General features: G+C 44.8%; 1 protein-coding gene across 3 annotated transcripts in view; it reads left to right on the forward strand.

Moving 5' to 3' along the window:
• Positions 1 to 2,206: 2,206 nt before the first annotated feature.
• COL24A1 (collagen type XXIV alpha 1 chain) overlaps positions 2,207 to 19,555 on the forward strand; it is a 156,895-nt gene continuing 139,546 nt past the window's right edge. For all 3 annotated transcript variants that reach the window (XR_015950978.1, XM_035123684.3, XM_088673875.1), the window contains exons 1-2: positions 2,207 to 2,804; positions 16,623 to 16,687. Coding sequence is in view for 2 of the 3 variants with exons in the window: in XM_035123684.3 (XP_034979575.3) it covers positions 2,749 to 2,804; positions 16,623 to 16,687 (121 nt within the window). In the remaining variant the exon portion in view is untranslated. The remainder of the gene's footprint in view (positions 2,805 to 16,622; positions 16,688 to 19,555) is intronic.

Consider the following 19,555-nt stretch of genomic DNA (forward strand, 5'->3'; position numbering starts at 1 on the left):
CGTAGTTTGCATATTGTACAAGTTATGCTTGCAAATTAACCAGAACATAAAGTTGGTTCCCTAGGCTTAAAACAACATGTCCTGGCCACTGATGAGGGCCAGAGGCCCCTGAGAGTGTATTAAGGCTGCTTTTTACCTAAAGCCACTACTAGGCTACTCGGGTGCTGAAATGGGATTGTAATGCCGAGTGGCCAGAATGTGCAAAGCGCTACTTGTATGGGAGCCATTTTTGGATTCGGCCAGCAGATACTTGAACATTATCATTAGTCCCAGAGCACCATCAGCATCATCAATCCCTATGTGCTTGCTTATCCATCTCTGCAATGCTTGCTCAAACTTCTAGATTGGTACAGAACTATCATTAATTTCTAGCACTGTCTTCTTCAAAAGGAGGTTGAATTTGTAAAGGCTGCCTTGAATTTCTTAGAAGAGGAGTGGTAGAAAGCAGGGGTACTTCATTAGCACTGTGGGAATACCTCTTCTATGTGGTTTCTTCTATCCCTAAATGACTTCAGTTCAAGCTGGTCATTATAAGAACTGTATAACTTTAAAAACCGATGCCTCAGTTTGCATGTTTTCCTCTTTCTCGCTCTTCTCTCTTTCCTTTTGTGCCCTCCTTTTTAGATAATAAATCTGAAGGCAAGCACTGTAAGTAAACCACTATGGGGGGGGGGGGCTTTTCAACTTCAGAGTGGGGTAAAAACAATTGAAATAAAAATGTTGCACCTTATTGCGAGTTCCTTCACAATATTTCATTTAGTCATTGCAGATGACGCAGAAATCCAAGAAGTTTCTTCTACATTTAATGATAAGCTTTACAACACAGTATATAGCTCATCTTTTTAACCATCCCACTTTTGCGTGAATTGGAACGTTTCGGAGGTGTGTTACAGTGAGTGCACTGAAACTTTTAAAATCTCTGATTCAAAACACATTGAGAAGAACCATCTTCTCATCTCCCTCTCTGCTGGAGTTCCAACAGCTGCAATGCAAATTCTTGTCAGATTTGCTGACACCTATTGTGGCATTCCATCCACACACACACCCCGCCCCCGCCCTGCAACCAAAACAAACACCACACTCTAATGTAGAAGTACCCATTGTATACATTGAAAGTGAATACACTACTGTACAGTATATTTTTTGTCTTTGTCTTTTAGAGATGTAAAATCTTAACATGCTGAGTCTGACTTGAAATATGGATGGTTTATGTGCATATTTACCTCCACCACCCAAGCTGAGGGGGGGGGGAACCCTGTGTTGACACACAGTGCTGTAAGGAGACATTTTTCCTTAGAGAGGGTGGCCTCTAAAAAGCCCCTTTCAGTTAAACAAAAACAAAAAACAAAAAAGTGAGGTACAAAATGTGAGGTGGAAGGCAATAAAAGTGCAACCATGGTCATATTCAGGGCAGGATTTAGGTTTGAGGCCTGAAGCTGCTGAAGGTAATGGGGCCCTTTATATGTCCAGCTGTCCTTTGTCAACAACAAATTGTTGCTGTTTTTGTTGTTGTTGGATATATGCTACATGGTAATTTATGGACCTAATAGGTATCTAAAGCCATTTGCACACGTTGCTGTATGTAGGTTTTATTTTATTTGTTTTTTTATCTTATATTTTGGAAATCTATATCCAGTGGGTTTTTCCTTTAATTTTTTGGGGGCCCCCCAAAGAGTGGGGCCCTAAGCTACAGCTTGTTTAGCTTATACGTAAATCGGCACTGGATTCCTTAGCAGTTAAGCCCCACTGACTGAACTCTGTGAAAAAGCGCTTTTGGGGGATTGCAGCCTTAAAAATGGGGCGCAAGCCATATCAAGGCGGCAGCAGCAGCAGGCGGCTTCGCTGCAAAAGCGCTTTCCCTCCAAAGCGGCCGCCGTGAGAGAGAGCGCGCGCGCAACACTCTTCGGGCGCTGCAATAGGGGAACCCAAAGTAAGCAGCAGCAGCAGCAACTCCCGGGCTCCCCCCAGCGGCGGCGGCGGGCCGCCCAACCGAGCCATCCCGAGTCAGGCTCTGTCTCTCGCTCTGCCTCCTCTGCTTGGCGGCTGCCGGGAGGCCGGGGGAAGAAAAGAGAGATGCGTTTGATGATGTAATCGCCAGTCAGTGAGCGGTGAAATTTAACACCGAGCCGCTGTGGGGAGGATTTGCTTTGCTTTGGGGTTGGCTGCTCGCTCTGCTCTGCTCCGCAGCCAGAGGCAGAGTCTCCTTTCAGCTCCGGATGCCTGCGCTGTTGCTACTAGAAGCTGCAGAGAGAGCAATTTAAAAAGTTTGGGGTTGTTTTTTTCTGCCTGTGCGTTGCAGAGCTTCCTCCCCTCTTTTTTTGCCTGTCTGGACCTTTGCTCCCAGGGACGCTCCCCCCCTTCCGTTGCCCCAGAAGAACTCGTGCAAAAACCCACCCCGCCGAAGCCCCTCACGCCAACCACCACGCGACACCCAAACAACAGCGCCCAGGCGGCCGCCGGCGAGGCACGCGCGAGGCGCCCCCTCTCGCGCCTTTGCCGAGCTGGCGCTTCCCCGCCATGCGGAGCAAGACCCGCTAGGGCGACCTTCGCGCAAGCAGCAGCAGCAGCAGCTCCTCTCTGGGCGGAGCGGAGCCGAGGAGCGGCGTCGGCGTTTCATGGACAGTACCTGAAGCCCCTGGCTGTGAGGAAGCGCTTGAGGAGGAGGAGAGGGGGCGCCCCGCCGCCGGGAAGAAGACAGCCGCCTTCTGTTTTCGGTTAGAACTTCGCTGCCCGGACAAATGCATACAAATGCCTTTAGGAGCTCAAAGGACAAGGAGTGGAAGCATCTCTCCCACCGCGAAAACGTGAGTTTCAGGCGGGGGGGGGAAGCGGCGCGGGGGGGGGGAACGGCAGCCGGAGAGGCGAGAGCGCGGGATGGATGAGCCGCGGGGCGCGCCGCGCTCTCGCCGCTTGTCAACGATTTGGCCGAGCAGCGGATCCCGGCTGTTGCAGTGACGAGGGGGTGGGGGTGCCTGCTAACCCCAATGAAATATTTGAGGGCCCTCCCCAGAAAAGTTGATGGCCATTGGCATGGCCATCCGCACGGTGTGCGCGCGCCCTGAACTTGTGATGATTGATTATGCGGGGCGGGGCTTTGCTTTATTCAAGTTGGAACGAGTGAGTTGACAATCGATCGCTAGTGGTCAACAGCAAGATGCTCGTTTGTTTGAAGACCTCCGTTCCCCTTGCCCGGCGAGGCTGTTTCTGGACTTGATGTTTTAAAGCCCTCGTGGGGGAAGGTTGTTGGCGCGTTTCCCATTCTTGGGAGGAACAGGATGTCGGGACTCCCAGGTTTTCCCCAGCTGTCCCTGGGAGTTACTAGGTCCGCTCATCTGCCAGGAGATTCTAGCTTTCTCTGTTGACCTTTTCCCTCGTTAAACCAGAAGGAAACATGGATCCTGTTTTTTTTTTTTTGCATTTTATTTTTTAAAATATTAATTCTGTTTTATTTCCAGCACCAGATGACAAAACTTGAGAGGGCTGGCCTGAGTTGGGAAGCAGTTGATTGATTAATGATGAACTGGCAAGTTTGTTTGGGTTTGCTGAGAGCAGACTTAGGGAGGAAGCATCTCTTTTAACCAGAGATGTCTCTGGTTGCCTTAACCACAGCATTCTTCTCCACAGTTTGCCAGCTCTCCTGGATAGTCTGCAAGGAAAATGCCAGCTCTGCAGAGCAGCAGCTCCCAGAATTAATATCATTCCTATTGGAACTGGGGATGGACTTGTGTGTGGATTCCAGCTCCCCAACCAAGATTGAAAAGCCCACCCACCCAACTCAGCATCTACCGCTCTGGCAAGAACTTGCTTATTGTGAACTACTGTATTAGATTAGCGGATCTGTCCCAGTCACTACAATGGAGCATAATGATTGTCCCCTAATTTCTGAACATTGATGCTCCCTAGAGCCAGTAGTTCTAAAACACATGGGTTCTTTTTGTCTTTGGACTTCTTACCTACCTAGGAGCAAAATTGCCCTTTCCTGCCCGTTGAGGAACGCCAGTCTGATGAGGAAGAGCCTGTCAGGGTATAAGGACAACATGCAACCCATGTGGGGAGGCTGCACATCCCTGTGGCCCCTACTGCATGTGTGATATGTTCATGGTATGAGACATAATGAGGGTGAAGTTGTGCCTCCCCCCCCCCCATCCTCCCTGGAAGGGCACAGTTCATGTGTGTTATTTTTAGAGAAGGAACCATTTGGGTTCCAAGCATTCTAGGAGGGAGCTGCTGCAAGGACTTAGCTGCCTGCAGACACTTGCCTTTTTAAAAAAGAAAGAAAGAATCCCCTTATTTTTAAACTAATCATAAAAAGTTTTTTTTATTATTATTACTGGTGATCTGGGGCTATTTAAAGTTCTTGCGTTCATGAAGCATGACAGAAAAGCGCTTGCTTTCCCATCTGTGCAGCCCGGTTTGGGGAAGGAAGCAAAGGGCACCCAAGATGACTGTTATTGGGAGAGGAAGGAGAGTTTTGGAGAAGCATTGCTTGTTTGTACATGTGTGAGAGAGAGGGGGGGGAAGAGAGGAGGGGGCAGGGAGGCAGCTGACTGGAAAACCTCTCCCCCCCCACCCTCTTTTGCTCAGTTCACAGGCAAGCGCTGCATTGAGAGGTCAGGTTGCCAAAACGTCGCTTCAGTCTGCTTTCCTCTAGTTCATCTTTAGTAATAATCTTTCTCTTTCCCTGAAGGCAACAGGAGCAAAGAGGCATTTGTTGTTACTTGTGATGGATAGGACTACTTAGTTAGGTTTGACTTTCAGGCATGAGAAATCAAGGTGATCTTCCTGGATGCAGTCTGATTTGCCCTGGGCTTTTGCTCATTTTCTGCTTAGAAAATCAACAGGCTCTGCCAAGCAGCCAATTCTTTTAATTTAATACAGCAGAGTCTCTTGGGGCAGCTCTCTGTAAACAAATCCCTTGGCGTGCGAGGTAGTCTTTCCACAGAAGAGCTGGAGAGCAATTTGCTTTGTTGAGATTTGCAAGGCTGACTCCTTTTGTTTTATGCTTCGCTGGTCTGAATTTATTCTTCGTCAGATGTGTCTGCTCTTTAAGGCCCAGTTCTCATTGAGGTAGTTAAACATGGATCTGGAGAGGAGCACTTCAAATGACTGAATGTCCTTTCAACCAGAAAAAAAAAATTATGGGAGCAATAGTTTTATCGGAGAGCTCTGGCAATCATTCCATAAGCATAAGCGTTTCAGCCCAAATCAGTACCTGCCCCTTAGGAGCTAGATGTCTAATTTTCTACGAGCCAGTCACACTTCTCTAAAGTATCTCAGCCTCACTCACCTCACAGAGTGTTTGTTGTGGGGGAGGAAGTGAAAGGAGATTGTTAGCTGCTTTGAGACTCCTTAGGGTAGTGATAAAGCAGGATATCAAATCCAAACTACTACTCCTCCTCCTCTTCTATAATAAACGTTAGATTGAATACTTGACTAGTTTTGAAACAACAACCCTGTGTTAGGCTAAGAGATGGTGGCTGGCCCAAGGTCACCCAATGAGCTTCATGGCTGAGTGCAGAATCAAACCTTGGTCTCCCAAGTCATAGTGCCACACTCTAACCATTATGCCACACTGGCTCATTGCCTGTAGCTAGTGCATGGGCCTAGTAGATGATGGTTATGATAGGATTTTGATGCAGGCTTATCTCACAAAGGCTAGTGACAGTAGGGGAGGGATTTCAGATGATGAGTAAATGCGAGGGGATCATGATGTCATGCAAGCTACCGTAGTCCCAGCTGATGCATGTGCAGGGCACAGGTTCAGCAGTCATGAGAGGGAACCCTACATGTGTATGCATGCATGTATGTATGTACGTGCGTAGAGCTCCTTGGACTCGGCTATACAGCTGCAAATGTAATGTTTTAAGTGTGTTTTAAGTGCATTATACAAATGGGACACTAGATGGTGCTGGTGAGCTAACAACAAATTTAACATGTTTTTAAAAACGGTTTTTTTAAAAAAGCATTTGCACAACGTTTTTATGTGTGTGTTGATTCAGCCCTTGTGAATTTCACCAATGATGGTAAAATTTATCCCCACAATACAGGAGGGATAGCTAACATGGTGCCCTCCAGATGTTTTAGTCTACAACTCCCAATATCCCTGACCTTTGACCTTGCTGCCTGAGGCTGATGGGAATTGTATCCCCAAACATCTAGAGGGCACAGTGTCGGCTAACCCTGTATCAGTGCTTCTCAGGGCTGGCCATACCATTAGGGAGTTGGGCAGCCATCCAGGGGCAGCAACAATTCTTGGCAGATCCTTTTGCACCTCCAGCTATTCTGCTACATGGCTTTGTCTTGGCTCCCTAAGCTGGTCTGCTGCCCCAGATGTGGTGGTGGAGCTGTCCTGTCACCAGTGTTGAAGTAAGAGTCAACTGCTAATTTATTTGGCTTCTGCATGTGGAACTATAAGGGATTGCTATCTTGTCCTTTGCCTCAGGCCACAAAATGTGTCTGTCCTGTTGGCTGTGATTAATAGATGCTTCCGGATAGCTCTTTATTATGGGATGGGAGCTCATCATGCTTACCTTTTTTCTATAACATCCACATAACATCGTTGGCGTCAAAAATGCCAACCCCTATTTTGTCCTTATTTAATCTGGATTTAACATTTCTGGGGGGAAGCTGATTGGTTAACAAAAAAGCTTTTGCCATTGACCTGATTGTGATATCTGACCAACTCTTTGCAATATTAAGCTTCCATCTGGAAACAGCCCCAAATTTATGGGGCAGGGTGTCTTGACAGCTGATACCAAGAAAATCTGTTTCTCACGCTTTCTGCAGCATATATTGCCAGCCCTGAGAATTACTGAAGGATTTGGTCATGTAATGACTGTTTACGTTTTTGGCAGTGGCTAAAAATATTGGCACTGCTATAAAAATAGTAAAATACTGTTTATGTTATAACTTTCTATATGCAGGATGTTGTTTAGACAGTAACAGTCCTGAAACCTAGGAGCCATTGTGGACTGAAGACTGAATATATGAATGCGATGGCTGCAGCCAAAAAAATGGCAATGCAGTAAGCCCCTGCAATTTGCATGCATTTAACTTGTGCACATTCAGCTTTAGGCACTTGGCAAAAAAGGGGGGGACAAAAGGGGGGAAGGTTTGGGGGGAAATGAATGTGGCAATCCACGCCCCCTCCCCAAGTGAACCCAATGTGTTTTGACTATACATGATTTTGGCTTTAGGTGTAATCCCTGGAACGTAACCCCGACATAAATTGCTGGCCTACTGTACTGTTTTGGGTTACATTAACAAATGCATTATTTCCAAAAAAAACCCCCAAGAAACTTGGGTAATTGGTGGTTTGGGAGCTCTCAAGTTTTCTGTCACACTGCCAATACTGGACCCACCCCACCCCACCCCACTGCAGTGCAAGCTGAGAGCTTTACAACAACAACAAAAGAATCAATCTCCTTGCCTTGTGAATAACATAGCCCTGTGTGAGGAGTGAGGGTGTTAAAGAATCATTGACTTACTGCTTAGCTTGTGGAGTGAGTCAATGAGTAAAACCATCTCTGCAAGCACTAGCTCAGTTTCTACTTTTTGTTCCCATGTCATCCTCTTAGTAAGGAGCACATATGGTAAGCCCCTGCCTTGGGGTCATAATAGGGAGCATGCAGCCACAGCCTGCAGGCATTAAAAGCATCAGGGTCTGGACAGCCTGCTTCAGATACCTGCTTATCCTTTCCTGTCCCATGTCCTATGTAGGGTTTCCACACGCAACACATGCTGCTAGCCTTTTGCGTGTTCAGACCTTGAAACCTCCCCCATAAATGAATTCACCCAAACCAATTTTGGTTTGGTTTTTGGCAGAATTTAGGCCACAACTTTATTGATTACAGCAAGTGAATGGTTGCATAGGCTCCAGTTCGACTAGCTCCCTGCCATGCAGGTAGCGCTGACCCAGGGTCCCAGCATAGGTCAGCCAAGGGTGAACACCTGGAATGTTAGAAAGCCGGGGACATGCTATGTCCGCCACCCAGATGTCCCCCTGGACTCAGGCACGGGCACAGCCCCTCGCAGGGTTGACCAAACCATTGAGAGCCTGGATTCCTTTAACGGAATACCCTTCACATAGGGATAGCAAGAGCGTTCCCCCATCCCTATCACACATCTGCCACACGAGAACTAGGCTCACCGCCAACCACTCACACCTGTAACCAATCCCTTAACCCTGCTGATGTGGAGGTCAGCCACAAATCATTCCCAGCTACAGACAGATGGACCCCATCAGGCATGTAAAGGGATGCATCACGGAAGGTAATGCCTGGGTGATGGATAACCGTCCCGCCCAAGGCCAGAACCTTCTTGGCCACTGCACTCTGGACGTGCCTCCTGGCCTTCTCGGTGGCAGTTGGGCAATGACTTCCTCTCCATTCAGGTCATGGCAGCAGTTGTGACCAGAATATTTTGAGTCCAGAAAGTGCTGCTTTCAACTCTTCCAAGTTCTCCTGCATGCGGGTCCGGCAGGTCGTTCTCGCCAAGCTGCAGCACCATCGCCGCAGGTGTGCCTTCTGCAGACACCTTTGCCCGCACCGTTGGAAGAAGCTCCTCCCAATGCATGCCTCGTCTGGACACCCAAGAGATACTCATGTGGTCGTGGAGCCCGAGCCTACGTCCAAATCCAGACTCCGCCGCCCTCTTGCTGGCCCAGTGGACAATGCTGTGTCCGACTATCCAGATGTGCAAGGAAGACGGACCTAGGAATGAACAAAACAAAATTAGCAACTCCACCCCAGCACCGTTTCCGAACATAACCCTTGTATGTTTCGGATCTCCAATGGCCCAGGTCCTTAATCCTGTTGACGGACAGGCCCCAATGTGCAGCGATGGTAGCTGGCCCAATATGAAATGAATGAGGTGCGAACTTGCAGGCCGACAGGCCATATGCTGCAATCGCCTTACACATAACTGCAGGAAATCGATGCCTCCTTAACGATGACCCATCCTCATGAACCAGGAAGCGATCATCCCCAGACGGGCGAAGTGACAGATATTTCTTGGCATCCTTAACTGAACAAGGGACAGGCTTACCAGTGGCAGGCAGCCTCATCAAGGAAGGCATGTAGCAAGGGAGGGGTGAAGGGGACGGGCCGCCCCTAGCTCCACTCTGGCGGGGGCAGCGCCCACCCCTCGTCTCTTCCGCCCAGGCAGGAAGAAGCAGAGCGCGCTACGGAGCGAGTTGCCGGGTGACAAACGCAGTGCACCCAAAAATGCAGTTGAGAACACTGCAGAAAAGAGTCTCTACTCATAAGTAGACCGGCAAATTAGCCTCAGATTGCTGTGGATAGCACACAAAATGTCAAATGTGACCGGCCTCCTACCTGGCGCCCTAGGTGGTTGCAATCTGGCCCAGCCCTCAAGGGCCCTGCGCACAACAAATTTAGTGCAAGGGTCTCTAGAATAAAGGGACTTACAGAAAAAGGAAATGGCAGAAGACTGAATTTGGATGGACTTCACTGCACAACCCATAAAACGCAGGCATGCCAAATACTGAAACACCTGCTGTGTAGATGGATAATCTGAGGTAAAGTTGGTCGTGAGCTGTGCTCTGAAAGCTAAAAAGTCCATCCATGCCTTCTTATAAGACCTCAAAGTGGAAGGAAAAATAGATGCTACTACTCCCTGCAAAACTAGTTGCTGCCAAGGTTCCAAAGTGGGGCTGGGAAATATTCCGGAAGTTGCTGGGCACCTGGAGCCAGGGATCTGAAGCGCTCCATCTGAAAACAGGATAGGGCATCAGCAATATCATTATTAATGCCAGGAATAAAACAAGCAGAAATCAGGTGGCGTCAGCGGGAAGCCCCATTAGCTAAAGTGCTGCCTCAGATTAAGAACAGTTTCAGATTAAGAACGGACCTCCAGAACGAATTAAGTTCTTAACCCTTCTGAATCAGAGCAGCATCCCGTTCTCATAGTGGCCAGCCAGGTATCTAAGGGAAGCCAAAAAGCAGGACAGGAGTGCAACGTCACTCTTCATACTTCTGCTTCCTAGTGACTGGATTGTTGCCTTGTTTTACCTGCATTCTTGTTTAGGCTAAAGCATTTTAAAGCGCATATCTGCAGCAATAACCGATTAAAACCAAAACCCAGACTCTTAGGTTGCTAGCAAAAAACTATATGCTGCACAGGAGGATTTCCAAGGCTGCATACTACCCACCTGTGTACTGCATGTGAATGTTGACAGCTAACCATGTGGGCGGGGGGTGGGGGTAGTAAGAGCCTGTATGGAATATTAGGGAAATGCTGTCTACAACTTTTCCAGCCAATGCTGGGGGGAAATATTAAGAGTTTATCACTTTAAGCAAAAACACAAAGAGGCTAAACTGTAAATGCATATGAAGTGAAAGATGAAGTGAGTATCCTTTCCTATACAATCTTGCTTTAAATTGCATTCCGCCCCCCTGTGCCCTCCATTAGAGCGCAATGGAGAAATGTTCTGTAGGTAGTGGGGTTTGAGCAACTGCTCACTACTTGAGTAGCTGTGATGGGATTTGCTCGTCATTTGTCTTTCTGCGTACATCTTTCTCCAGAGACCCTCTGATAGTTTCCTGGCTGGTATTGGGGCCTTGCAGATTGGGTCCAGATGAGGAAAAGATTTTGAAGTTGGTGTGCAAAAGGATGTATGTGGTGGTGGTGGTGGTGGGGAGAGGAATAATCACAAGCGTGTTTATCGGAACTGTGAAAGAAATGGCCAGGATGAAGTTTGGCTTTTGGGTAAGCAGGTGAGGTGGGCTACAGCTTCTGAGAGGCCGCAAACAATTTGCAGATTCCAGGGAAGGGAACCATGAAGCAGAGTTTATGAAAGGTTAATCTGGACTACCCTAAGCATATTATTCCATTGTTAATGTGCTTCCCAGTGCTTCCCAACAAGTGCTTGTCTTGACCTTTGAAGATTTAAAGATCCTGAGACCTTAGTGTCTAAACTGGGACCACTTTCCACACATGGATATGGCCATCAGCTGAAATTATCTCTGAAATTACCCTCTGAGATCAGGTGGCAGACCATCAGACAAATCTGCATAGATATAAGACTATAGAAAATGAAGGAAGTATTTTGCAATGTTTCACAGTAATTGCGTTCAAGTTTCATTCAAGCTAACATGAAGGGGACTTAGACTTATTTTTTCCTTCTCTTCATTCCCAACTTACAACTGTGGAAAAAGAAATAATACATGTATTCATGGGAAGAGATCAGTTTTCTAAATTGATTCACCTTCTGTAGCTTAAGGAATGGATTGCCAATCTTTAGAAATCCCTGAACTGGCTACCTTTTGTTTATAGTTTCTTGTAAGTTCTACCTCTGTTCTTTATATTAGGCAGAAAGAACTGCAGACCTTGAACATCCATTTCCCTATCTTCCTTTATGCTAGAGTTGAATAACTCATGGCCAAGTGAATTTTCAGAAACCTTATGAGGGATATATATATATATATATATATATATATATATATATATATATATATACGTATACATATACATATATAAAATCGATTTTTTTTCTGATAAAGATAACTCTGACAACAGGAAACAGATCAATATACTGTATCAGTTACAATAGGACATTAGGATTTTGCGGGGGTTTGTTTATTAGATCTCTTTGATTGGTTTATTTTGTAATCCAAAATGTAGCATTACTAATATTCAATCATTCTTAAATCTGGGGCTTTTGGGATTGTTTGAGTTAGACTGCCAAGCAAAGTATGAATTATTAACCAGGACTGAAACTTAATTATAGGGTAATCAGTATTATGCTTGTTTGTTTTTAAGAGGCACATTTTAACGGGTACTGTTGCCAATTTTGAAGTACTGTACCTGATTTCATAATTTCCTTACTGTAGCCTTGTTCTTTAGAAGTTCTGATGTTACGGTCCATCATTATACAGGGATAATAAATTTTTCCTTCCCTGCCATAGCTTGATAACTTATTTTTTAATAGCTGCTTCTCCACCGGCCCACCTTCTTTATTTCAAAAATAATAATAATGTTGATTAGCTTCTGACCCTGGGCTTTATTCTAAATCATGTGCCATTTATTAATATCTCACCCGATAATAATATAACTGTAATAATAATCACATAACAGATTGCAAGGATTCTGGGGGTTGATTCAAGTATCCTTCAGGCTAATGTAGCCTTCTCTAGCCAGGGCCCCACAAATTGGCATTTGAGAAGGAAGAAAAGATGGAGGGCGGCAGACAAAAGCAACATCAGTCTGCTCCCGTCAGACTGGTGTTCAGGTATAAAACATTCATTCAGTTTTGGAAGGCTCAGAAATATATCTATCTAGTGCCATTTTTAGCATAAAATGAACAGTTCCTTTTCTTCTAGTTTTCTGAATTGAGAATTGGCCGCTGAGAATAAAATATCATTATCAGTGTTGCTTTCTCTCCTGGATTTTAGTAGGACGACTTATGCAGCCAAAAGAGAAGGAGCTACACACTTTGGGCTGCACAGTTTCTTTCTTTTCTTCTCTTTTTTTAAAAAAACCTTTTAATGTTGACTAGAGACAAAACAATGTCGAAGGAAACATTATTCAGAGCCTATGCCTTAGTAATTTGTAAAAAGTTCCCTCTGAAGTATAACATCTGCAGCAGGTGTGTTTTCTCATTATATCAGATGTCGAAGGGAAACCAGACAGAATGAAGTCAGCTGGAGTAGCCTCTCAGGAAGAACTTGTATAGTAAAAGTGAATTATTTACAAGAATGATTTTTTTTTTTTACATTTCAGGTTGCCAACATTTTTCTGAAAGTTTTTTTTAAAAGCTGTGTGAGAAATAGCAAGGTGAACTAGCAGAGCCTTCAACACCCTGCTTGAAAAAATTTGCTAACACTTCTTGTATTTAGACAGAGGTGGTGGTGGTGAATATTGTGTAGACGCAAACAGCAAAGCTTTTTCTGTAGAAGTCTCAAATTGTTATTTGTTTGGGGTAAACACTTATAAAGTTATGTTGGCAAAAGATTAGAAGGTGAATCTTGCCTTGGCATGGAAAGACCCTGTATCAATAAAGTGCTAAACTATGGTTTATTGCAGAGTGGCTAACCTGTGGCCCTCCAGGTTGTTGCCAGACTCCCAACTGCTGTCAGCCCAAGCTGTGAACAGGAATGATGGGACTTGTAGTCCAACAACATCTGCAGGGCCACAACTTAGCCACCTGTCATTCAGAATTACAACACAAGCCAGCAGGAGCCTCACTCACAGACTGCTCCTCTTTTCAAGATTGGACACTTTTGTTTTAGCTTGTTACTGTAAAATGTGATTTCTTCAAACCAGCCATTATCAAGTTGTTGTTTATGATCCCGACTTGTTCTCAACATAGCTGCCAAGTCTCCCGCTGAAAAATGCGGGATCAGCAGTGGCGCGGCACCGGAAGTAGCTTCTACGCATGTCTGGACATGCGTAGAAGCAACTTCCAGTGCCGCGCTCCCCATGTCTGGGCACTGGAAATCGGGTGGCGCCAGGACCCAAAATGGAGCTTCCCTGGTAAGTAGGAAATCCGGGGGATTTACGGGATTTTTTCCAATCCGGGCTGCCAGCGGGAAAAGGTTTAAAATACGGGGGTTCCTGCGAAAAACGGGAGACTTGGCAGCTTTGGTTCTCAAACTGAAGTTTCAGGTAACCAGAGTTTCCCAGGTTTGGATGTAACGAGGAACTGTTGTTAGCTTCACAGTGGAAGCGGCTACTTCCTAATCTCCCCACCTTCTTGGGAATGGGTGGTGGTGGTGGAAAAGCTATCATGCAAGCCCATGCTTCATACATTTAATGCATTTGAACCAAACCATCTGCACTCTTCTTGCTGTTAAAGATGTAGGGCCAAAGCCAGTTTAAAAGTTGTTTTTATTCAGAATGGTAGCAAAGATAATTACAAAACACAATATATGTGCAGCCTGATTTCATGCAGAGTTAGGTTGGTAAGTCTATAGTTTTCAGTCAACTAGTTTACTCTTCACTCAGGGCTGATTCATGTATTACATTTCACCTTCCTTGACTATTAACACTAGTATAAGATGCACAATAGCCTCTCTCTTGTGAACAGCTGGATGCATTTCTGCTTTATGTCAATTTCACTCCTCCTCACAGGTGTTCATTTTTGGAGAGTGCATTTCTTTCACTCGAGTCAATCTGAAAGACAATACGAAATTAATAGTGACTTGGTCATGCAAAAATAACATTGATACATATCTTAGGACAAGGGGATTAGAATCTGCACTGATTGAAAAATAACAGGATAGATAAATTCAGAGCCTGTTCACTATTTAGGTAACATCTGCGCAGGCAGGCAATAGCTACAGGAATTTTTTTTACTCTGTAGGCCAGGCTTCCTCAACCTTGGCCCCCCAGATGTTTTTGGCTTACAGCTCCCATGATCCCTAGCTGGCAGGACCGGAGCTCAGGGATGATGGGAATTGTAGTCTCAAAACATCTGGAGGGCCGAGGTTGAGGAAGCCTGCTGTAGACCTTTTGTTCATGGATTTTTATGGGACATAAGCCCCTGTCTGAAATTCCTCTCCCAGTGCCTGTTTCACTCCCAACATTATCATCCTTGCTGGCTCCACTCCTTGACTTCTGAATGATTGGTGTGAGGTGTGAACAAGGAGCTTATTTAAATTATACAGCTTTGGTTGTTGTTGTTGTTAATTTGATTTATATACTGCCTTTCATCCAAAGATCCCAAGGTGGTGTACAATACAACATTATGAACACGTTTTACAGAGCATCAAGAATAAAAACCTAATAAAAAAGCATAACAATGTAAATAACAAATTAATAAGAGTACCTCCCCCGTTTTGATTTGTCTTCTGCAAGACCCAGAACAAATGGGGTGGGGTGGGGAGCTGGGTTTCTGCCTTGGAGCAGCCTACTTGGGCTGTGGGTACATTGCTGTCTTAAAAACGCAGCTCGTTCTTTTTCTCCATCTGGATCAAAATCAGTTTGACGAGGTCGGGTGGTGGTGGTGGAGACAGATGAAAAGGCAGCATTCCCAAGGATAGTCCCAGACTGTGTTTGGCACCCACTGGGTGCAGAGTAAAAGGGCTCTTGGAAAGGGTCCAGAACAACATGGAGCAAATGGGTCAGTGGCGTCTGGCTGTTAACTGGAAGGTTGGTGGTTCAAGCCCACCCATGGATGGCTGTGGGCAAGAGATTGTGGGGGGTTGGACTAGAATGAATCTTGAGGTACCTTCCAACTCTACATTCTATGAAATGCTTTGTGTAAATTCTTTCCCACAGATCTCCATGCTGTGTGCGTAGCAGACCATGTGTGTTCATTTTAGTTTGCTTTGTACTTTCCATGGTATCAGTTGCCTTGGGTGATGTTAATCGATCAGGCTGGAAAATGGTCAGGATAGTTTGCTTTGCTGATGCTCAGGTGACACTTCCAAGTGCTGGTCTCTTTCTTTTCCTTCTTGGATCATTATATGAGAGTGTTTGCATATCTAGCTGCCACCATCTCCTTCTTCCTTATAGGAACATTAAAAGAATAACAATCCTATGAAGGGATAGAGTAAATTAAGGTTTTGAAATGAAAATATAATACTGTAATAATAATAATAATAATAATAATAATAATAATAAATTTGTTGTTGACTGAAAGGCTGTCACACAGAAGAGGGCAAAGACTTGTTTTCTGCAGCTACAGGGGTCAGGGATAAATCTGATGGCATCAAGTGACTGGAGGATAGATTTCAGTTGAACATTAGAGGAAACCTGTTTCCAATCCAGTGGAACTAATTATGTCAATGGGTGGTGGTCTCTCCCTCACTGGAGGCCTTCAGTCAGAGGCCAGACACCCATCTGTTGGGGATACTCTAATATTGGATTTCTAGAAGGTGGACTAATGGCGAAATGTTAAGGTTTTGTGTAGCACAAACATTAATGGATATCACAGCTGGAGTCCCTAAGGTGGTCAGCCTCAGACAAAAACCTTCTTTGGCATCCTCCTGTCCCTGACAGTTTTATATATCTCTTCAAAGAAATTGAGGGTTTAGGGCCTTATTTCTTTGTGGTGCATACTGCTTTTTCGTTGTTGTTTGTCTTGGGGTACCACCTAGGTCTTTTGCCTGTTATCTGAGTGGAATTCTGAGCTTTGCCCATGTTTCTTCTATGAAATGGACATTGTGTGACACTCAGAACTGTTTCTTAGATTTCCAAATGTGTCCCGGGCCCAAAAAGATTGGGGGCCCTTGCATTGCACGGTATGATGGCTGCGGGATTGAAAAAAGCCCCGACACAGTGTGTAACTGTGGATATATAACTCTGTTGCTAGCACACAACCTCACAATTCTACTGTTCACTGTGCTTGTGCCAAATGAGGAATTCCAAAGAGAAGAAATATAAGAATAAAAAATGCAGGTAGCGACGGATAAAATGACAACTGTGAAAGTGGGGACAGCCAGGAATGGTGGTGGAGACGTAACAAATTTACCCATTGCTAAACCAACATGTGGTCTTCTGGCAAAACTGGATACTGACCTGGAAAGGCCTAATAGAATCTGAGAATTGGATGGTGAATAAATTGTTTCATGCCTAAGGATTGATGCAACACTTATTAGTGATAAAACATATATTTTTCTGTGTGTTTAACTTGATCTTTTTTTTCTTTTTTCTTTTAGGAAAACCCTCCTCCTTTTTTTTGCAACATGTATAGCTGTGGGTGCTACACAAATACTAGAAGAAGGTGAGACATGTTCCTGATTTTATTATAGAATATTTGAATGATCTTCCTTTAAAAGAGAGAGAGAGAAATTATATGAAGGATTCTGGTAGTAATGACGTGAAATTCAGTTTTTCAAAGGCCTCTAATGCCAGATAGTTACAATAGGAGCAGAAGTTTAAAGAAACCAGGAAGGCTGACCTTTTCAAAATTACTCAGATTTTCTGTCTGTGAAATTGCTTACATATTTAGGCAGACTCCTTGCAAAAAGGAAGTTTTGTACATTGTAAAGGCTTTGATTGTGACTTCATTGCACGTGGGTGTTTTTGGGGGTGGCAAACCGAAGCTGGATTACCTTTGCACTTCTTGGGACTCTCCAAAACAAACTAGTTCACATAATAAGTACTTAGTCTGAACTTGCATTTTTAAGGCCAAAAAAGTAAACTTGCTTTTTTGGCTTATTCCCTCCACCCACAGATTTTCAGATGCAGCTGTTGGCTAAAAAGCAACTGATTGTGCTTTTGTTGTTGTTTGTGTTTATTCAGAGGACTGATGAATGGGACAGATGGCTGGGCACTTGTTCTGGGATGCTAACATCTGAAGTTAGCATCTGTATCTATTTTAGCAGCAGTTAAAACCTGTGTTGGGTTTGTCATATTTGAAACAAATGCTCTGGTTTGCATGGAACACTAAGCCAAGGACGGGGAACCTGGTGGCCATCCAGATGTTCATGAATTCCAACTTGCATCAGCCCTAGTCAGCAGGGACAATGGGTTGGAATTATGGGATTTGTAACCTAGCAACCTCTGGAGGACACAGGTTCCCCAAATCTATACCAAGCCAGGCTGTAGTTTCATTTGAATATTTGAGTGTGAGACTTCTAGGAATGAGGATTGTGGCTGCTGCATTCCTCCTCTAGTCTAGCTGCAACTGCCCTGCTGTAAGATAAGCCATGGTTTGTCTTATCATGTTACCTGATTCCAGACTTTTGGCTTGTCTCACTCCAGATAAACCACAAGAAGTAACTCATGTTTATCTGGAGGAAACAAACCATAAGCCCAGATTCTGACACCGTAAAGGCAAACCATGGCTTCATTGAGCAGCAGGACCAGAGGAGGAGAAAAGTGGCTGCAATCTCCTCTCTCTCAGAGCTTACAAATTTACACTCTCCTAGTTTGACTTAGTGCAGGGGTCCCCAAACTTACCTGGCTTTGGGCCGGATGCCCACTGCGCCGATTGGTAGACCAACCTGAGAAATTGTGAGTGGTTCAGGCTCACCTGGTGGGCTTCATGACCGAACAGGTATTTCAACTCACTGACTCTTAAGTTACTACATTCTTCTGAAGATTTCACCCATCATATCTGCTGGCAATGGCTGCAGTTAGTATTTGGCCAAGATGCAAAAGGCTGGTTTAGGAACACCAAGGATTTGGGATTAGCACAATTTGCTGTTTTTTTTTTTATTAAAAAAACTGAGCAGTAGACTTCTCTGTGTTTCAAAAGTGACTTTCATTGTGGTGATGGTAGGGATGCCATTTAAGAAACCTGAAGAAACAGCGAAGTAGCTTCATAGTTCTTTGTATTCTTTCCTTCATGTTCTGCCGCTCTTGAATTTATCACACGCACCTGTGTTGTTTAAAGCATTATTGCTTACCTCAAGCCCTTTAGATGTGATGGGCTGAAAACCTGTTCTGTCATTTGGCATCTGGATTTCTTAGGTTATTTAGAATAGAAAACTTTGGAAATACAGGAAAAAAACTGGAGACATGTGGCACATATAGGGAGGAAAATAGTTTGATGGCTTCCCTGACTGTGCTTCCTTGACAATGCATGGTGTGTTTGAGGGATAAGAGGCAGCCCTGTTACGCTTATCCCCCCATGATTTAGGGAAATGATTAATGGGAGTCTGCAGGCAAGCATAGAAGAAAGTCTACCCTGGACTTGAAACAAGCCATTTTCAAGATGACAAATCATAAATATATGTTGCAAGGAGATTGCCTGTCCTTTGATTTCTTTTTTCTTTTTTAATTTAGAGAGTAAATGAAATCAGATGCCGACATCTGTGTGCGGGAAGGAAGAACTGATCATTAATGGGGGGGGGGAGAGATGGCCGCTGGAATGAGGAGAAAGCAAGTGGATTACATGTGCTCCAAAAGAATGCCTTCTGTTAAGTGTCTTTGAACACTGTTATGTTTAGAAAGAGCTTTTGAGCACTGCAGATGACGTTACAGCTTTCCGCACATTTGCCTCAGGCTCGAAGGCCTGCCCAAAGCAGTGTGGGTCGTTGCTGTAGAGGTGATCGCCCTCACATCCCAAAGTTTGCTTGTGCATTCATAACTGGCCACGTGGAGGAATAATCTGCTTTCTGCATTTGTGGGGTTGACGCATTGTGCTCTTAATCAGAAACATATACCTATAGTGGGGTGTATGGGGTGTTAGGGGAGGGGTAGTACCTCTGGTGGGGGACACATCATGTTACTTCTGGGGTAGTTTACCCACCTTTGGTCCCCAACCTGCACTCAGCTCCCACCGTTGTTTCAGAGAAACACCTTCCACCTTCAGAGAGGCCTATATCATAATTCTTCAGGATACCTCTGTTTGCGTCCGCTGCTGATCTCACAGTGATGTGAAGTGGAGAAAAATCAGTTTCATACAAGTTGATCAGTAAGAATGAAGGGATGCCAGTTGCAAATAAATGCTAGGCTAGCTGATCAGTTTGATAAGACGCACATGCGGTGTCTTATTGGTATCAAAAACAAAAACATAAAAATTTAAAAACAAAACAAAAACCAATTGCAGCTAAGCCATGATCATGCATGGGAGATTTTGGCCTTCAACTTATAACATTGATTTCTCACTGTACCATAACCAAGTCTGTACAATTACTGCAGA

Source organism: Zootoca vivipara, chromosome 7, assembly GCF_965207765.1.
Source record: "Zootoca vivipara chromosome 7, rZooViv2.hap1.1, whole genome shotgun sequence".
In the NCBI taxonomy this organism is placed as follows: Eukaryota; Metazoa; Chordata; class Lepidosauria; order Squamata; family Lacertidae; genus Zootoca; species Zootoca vivipara.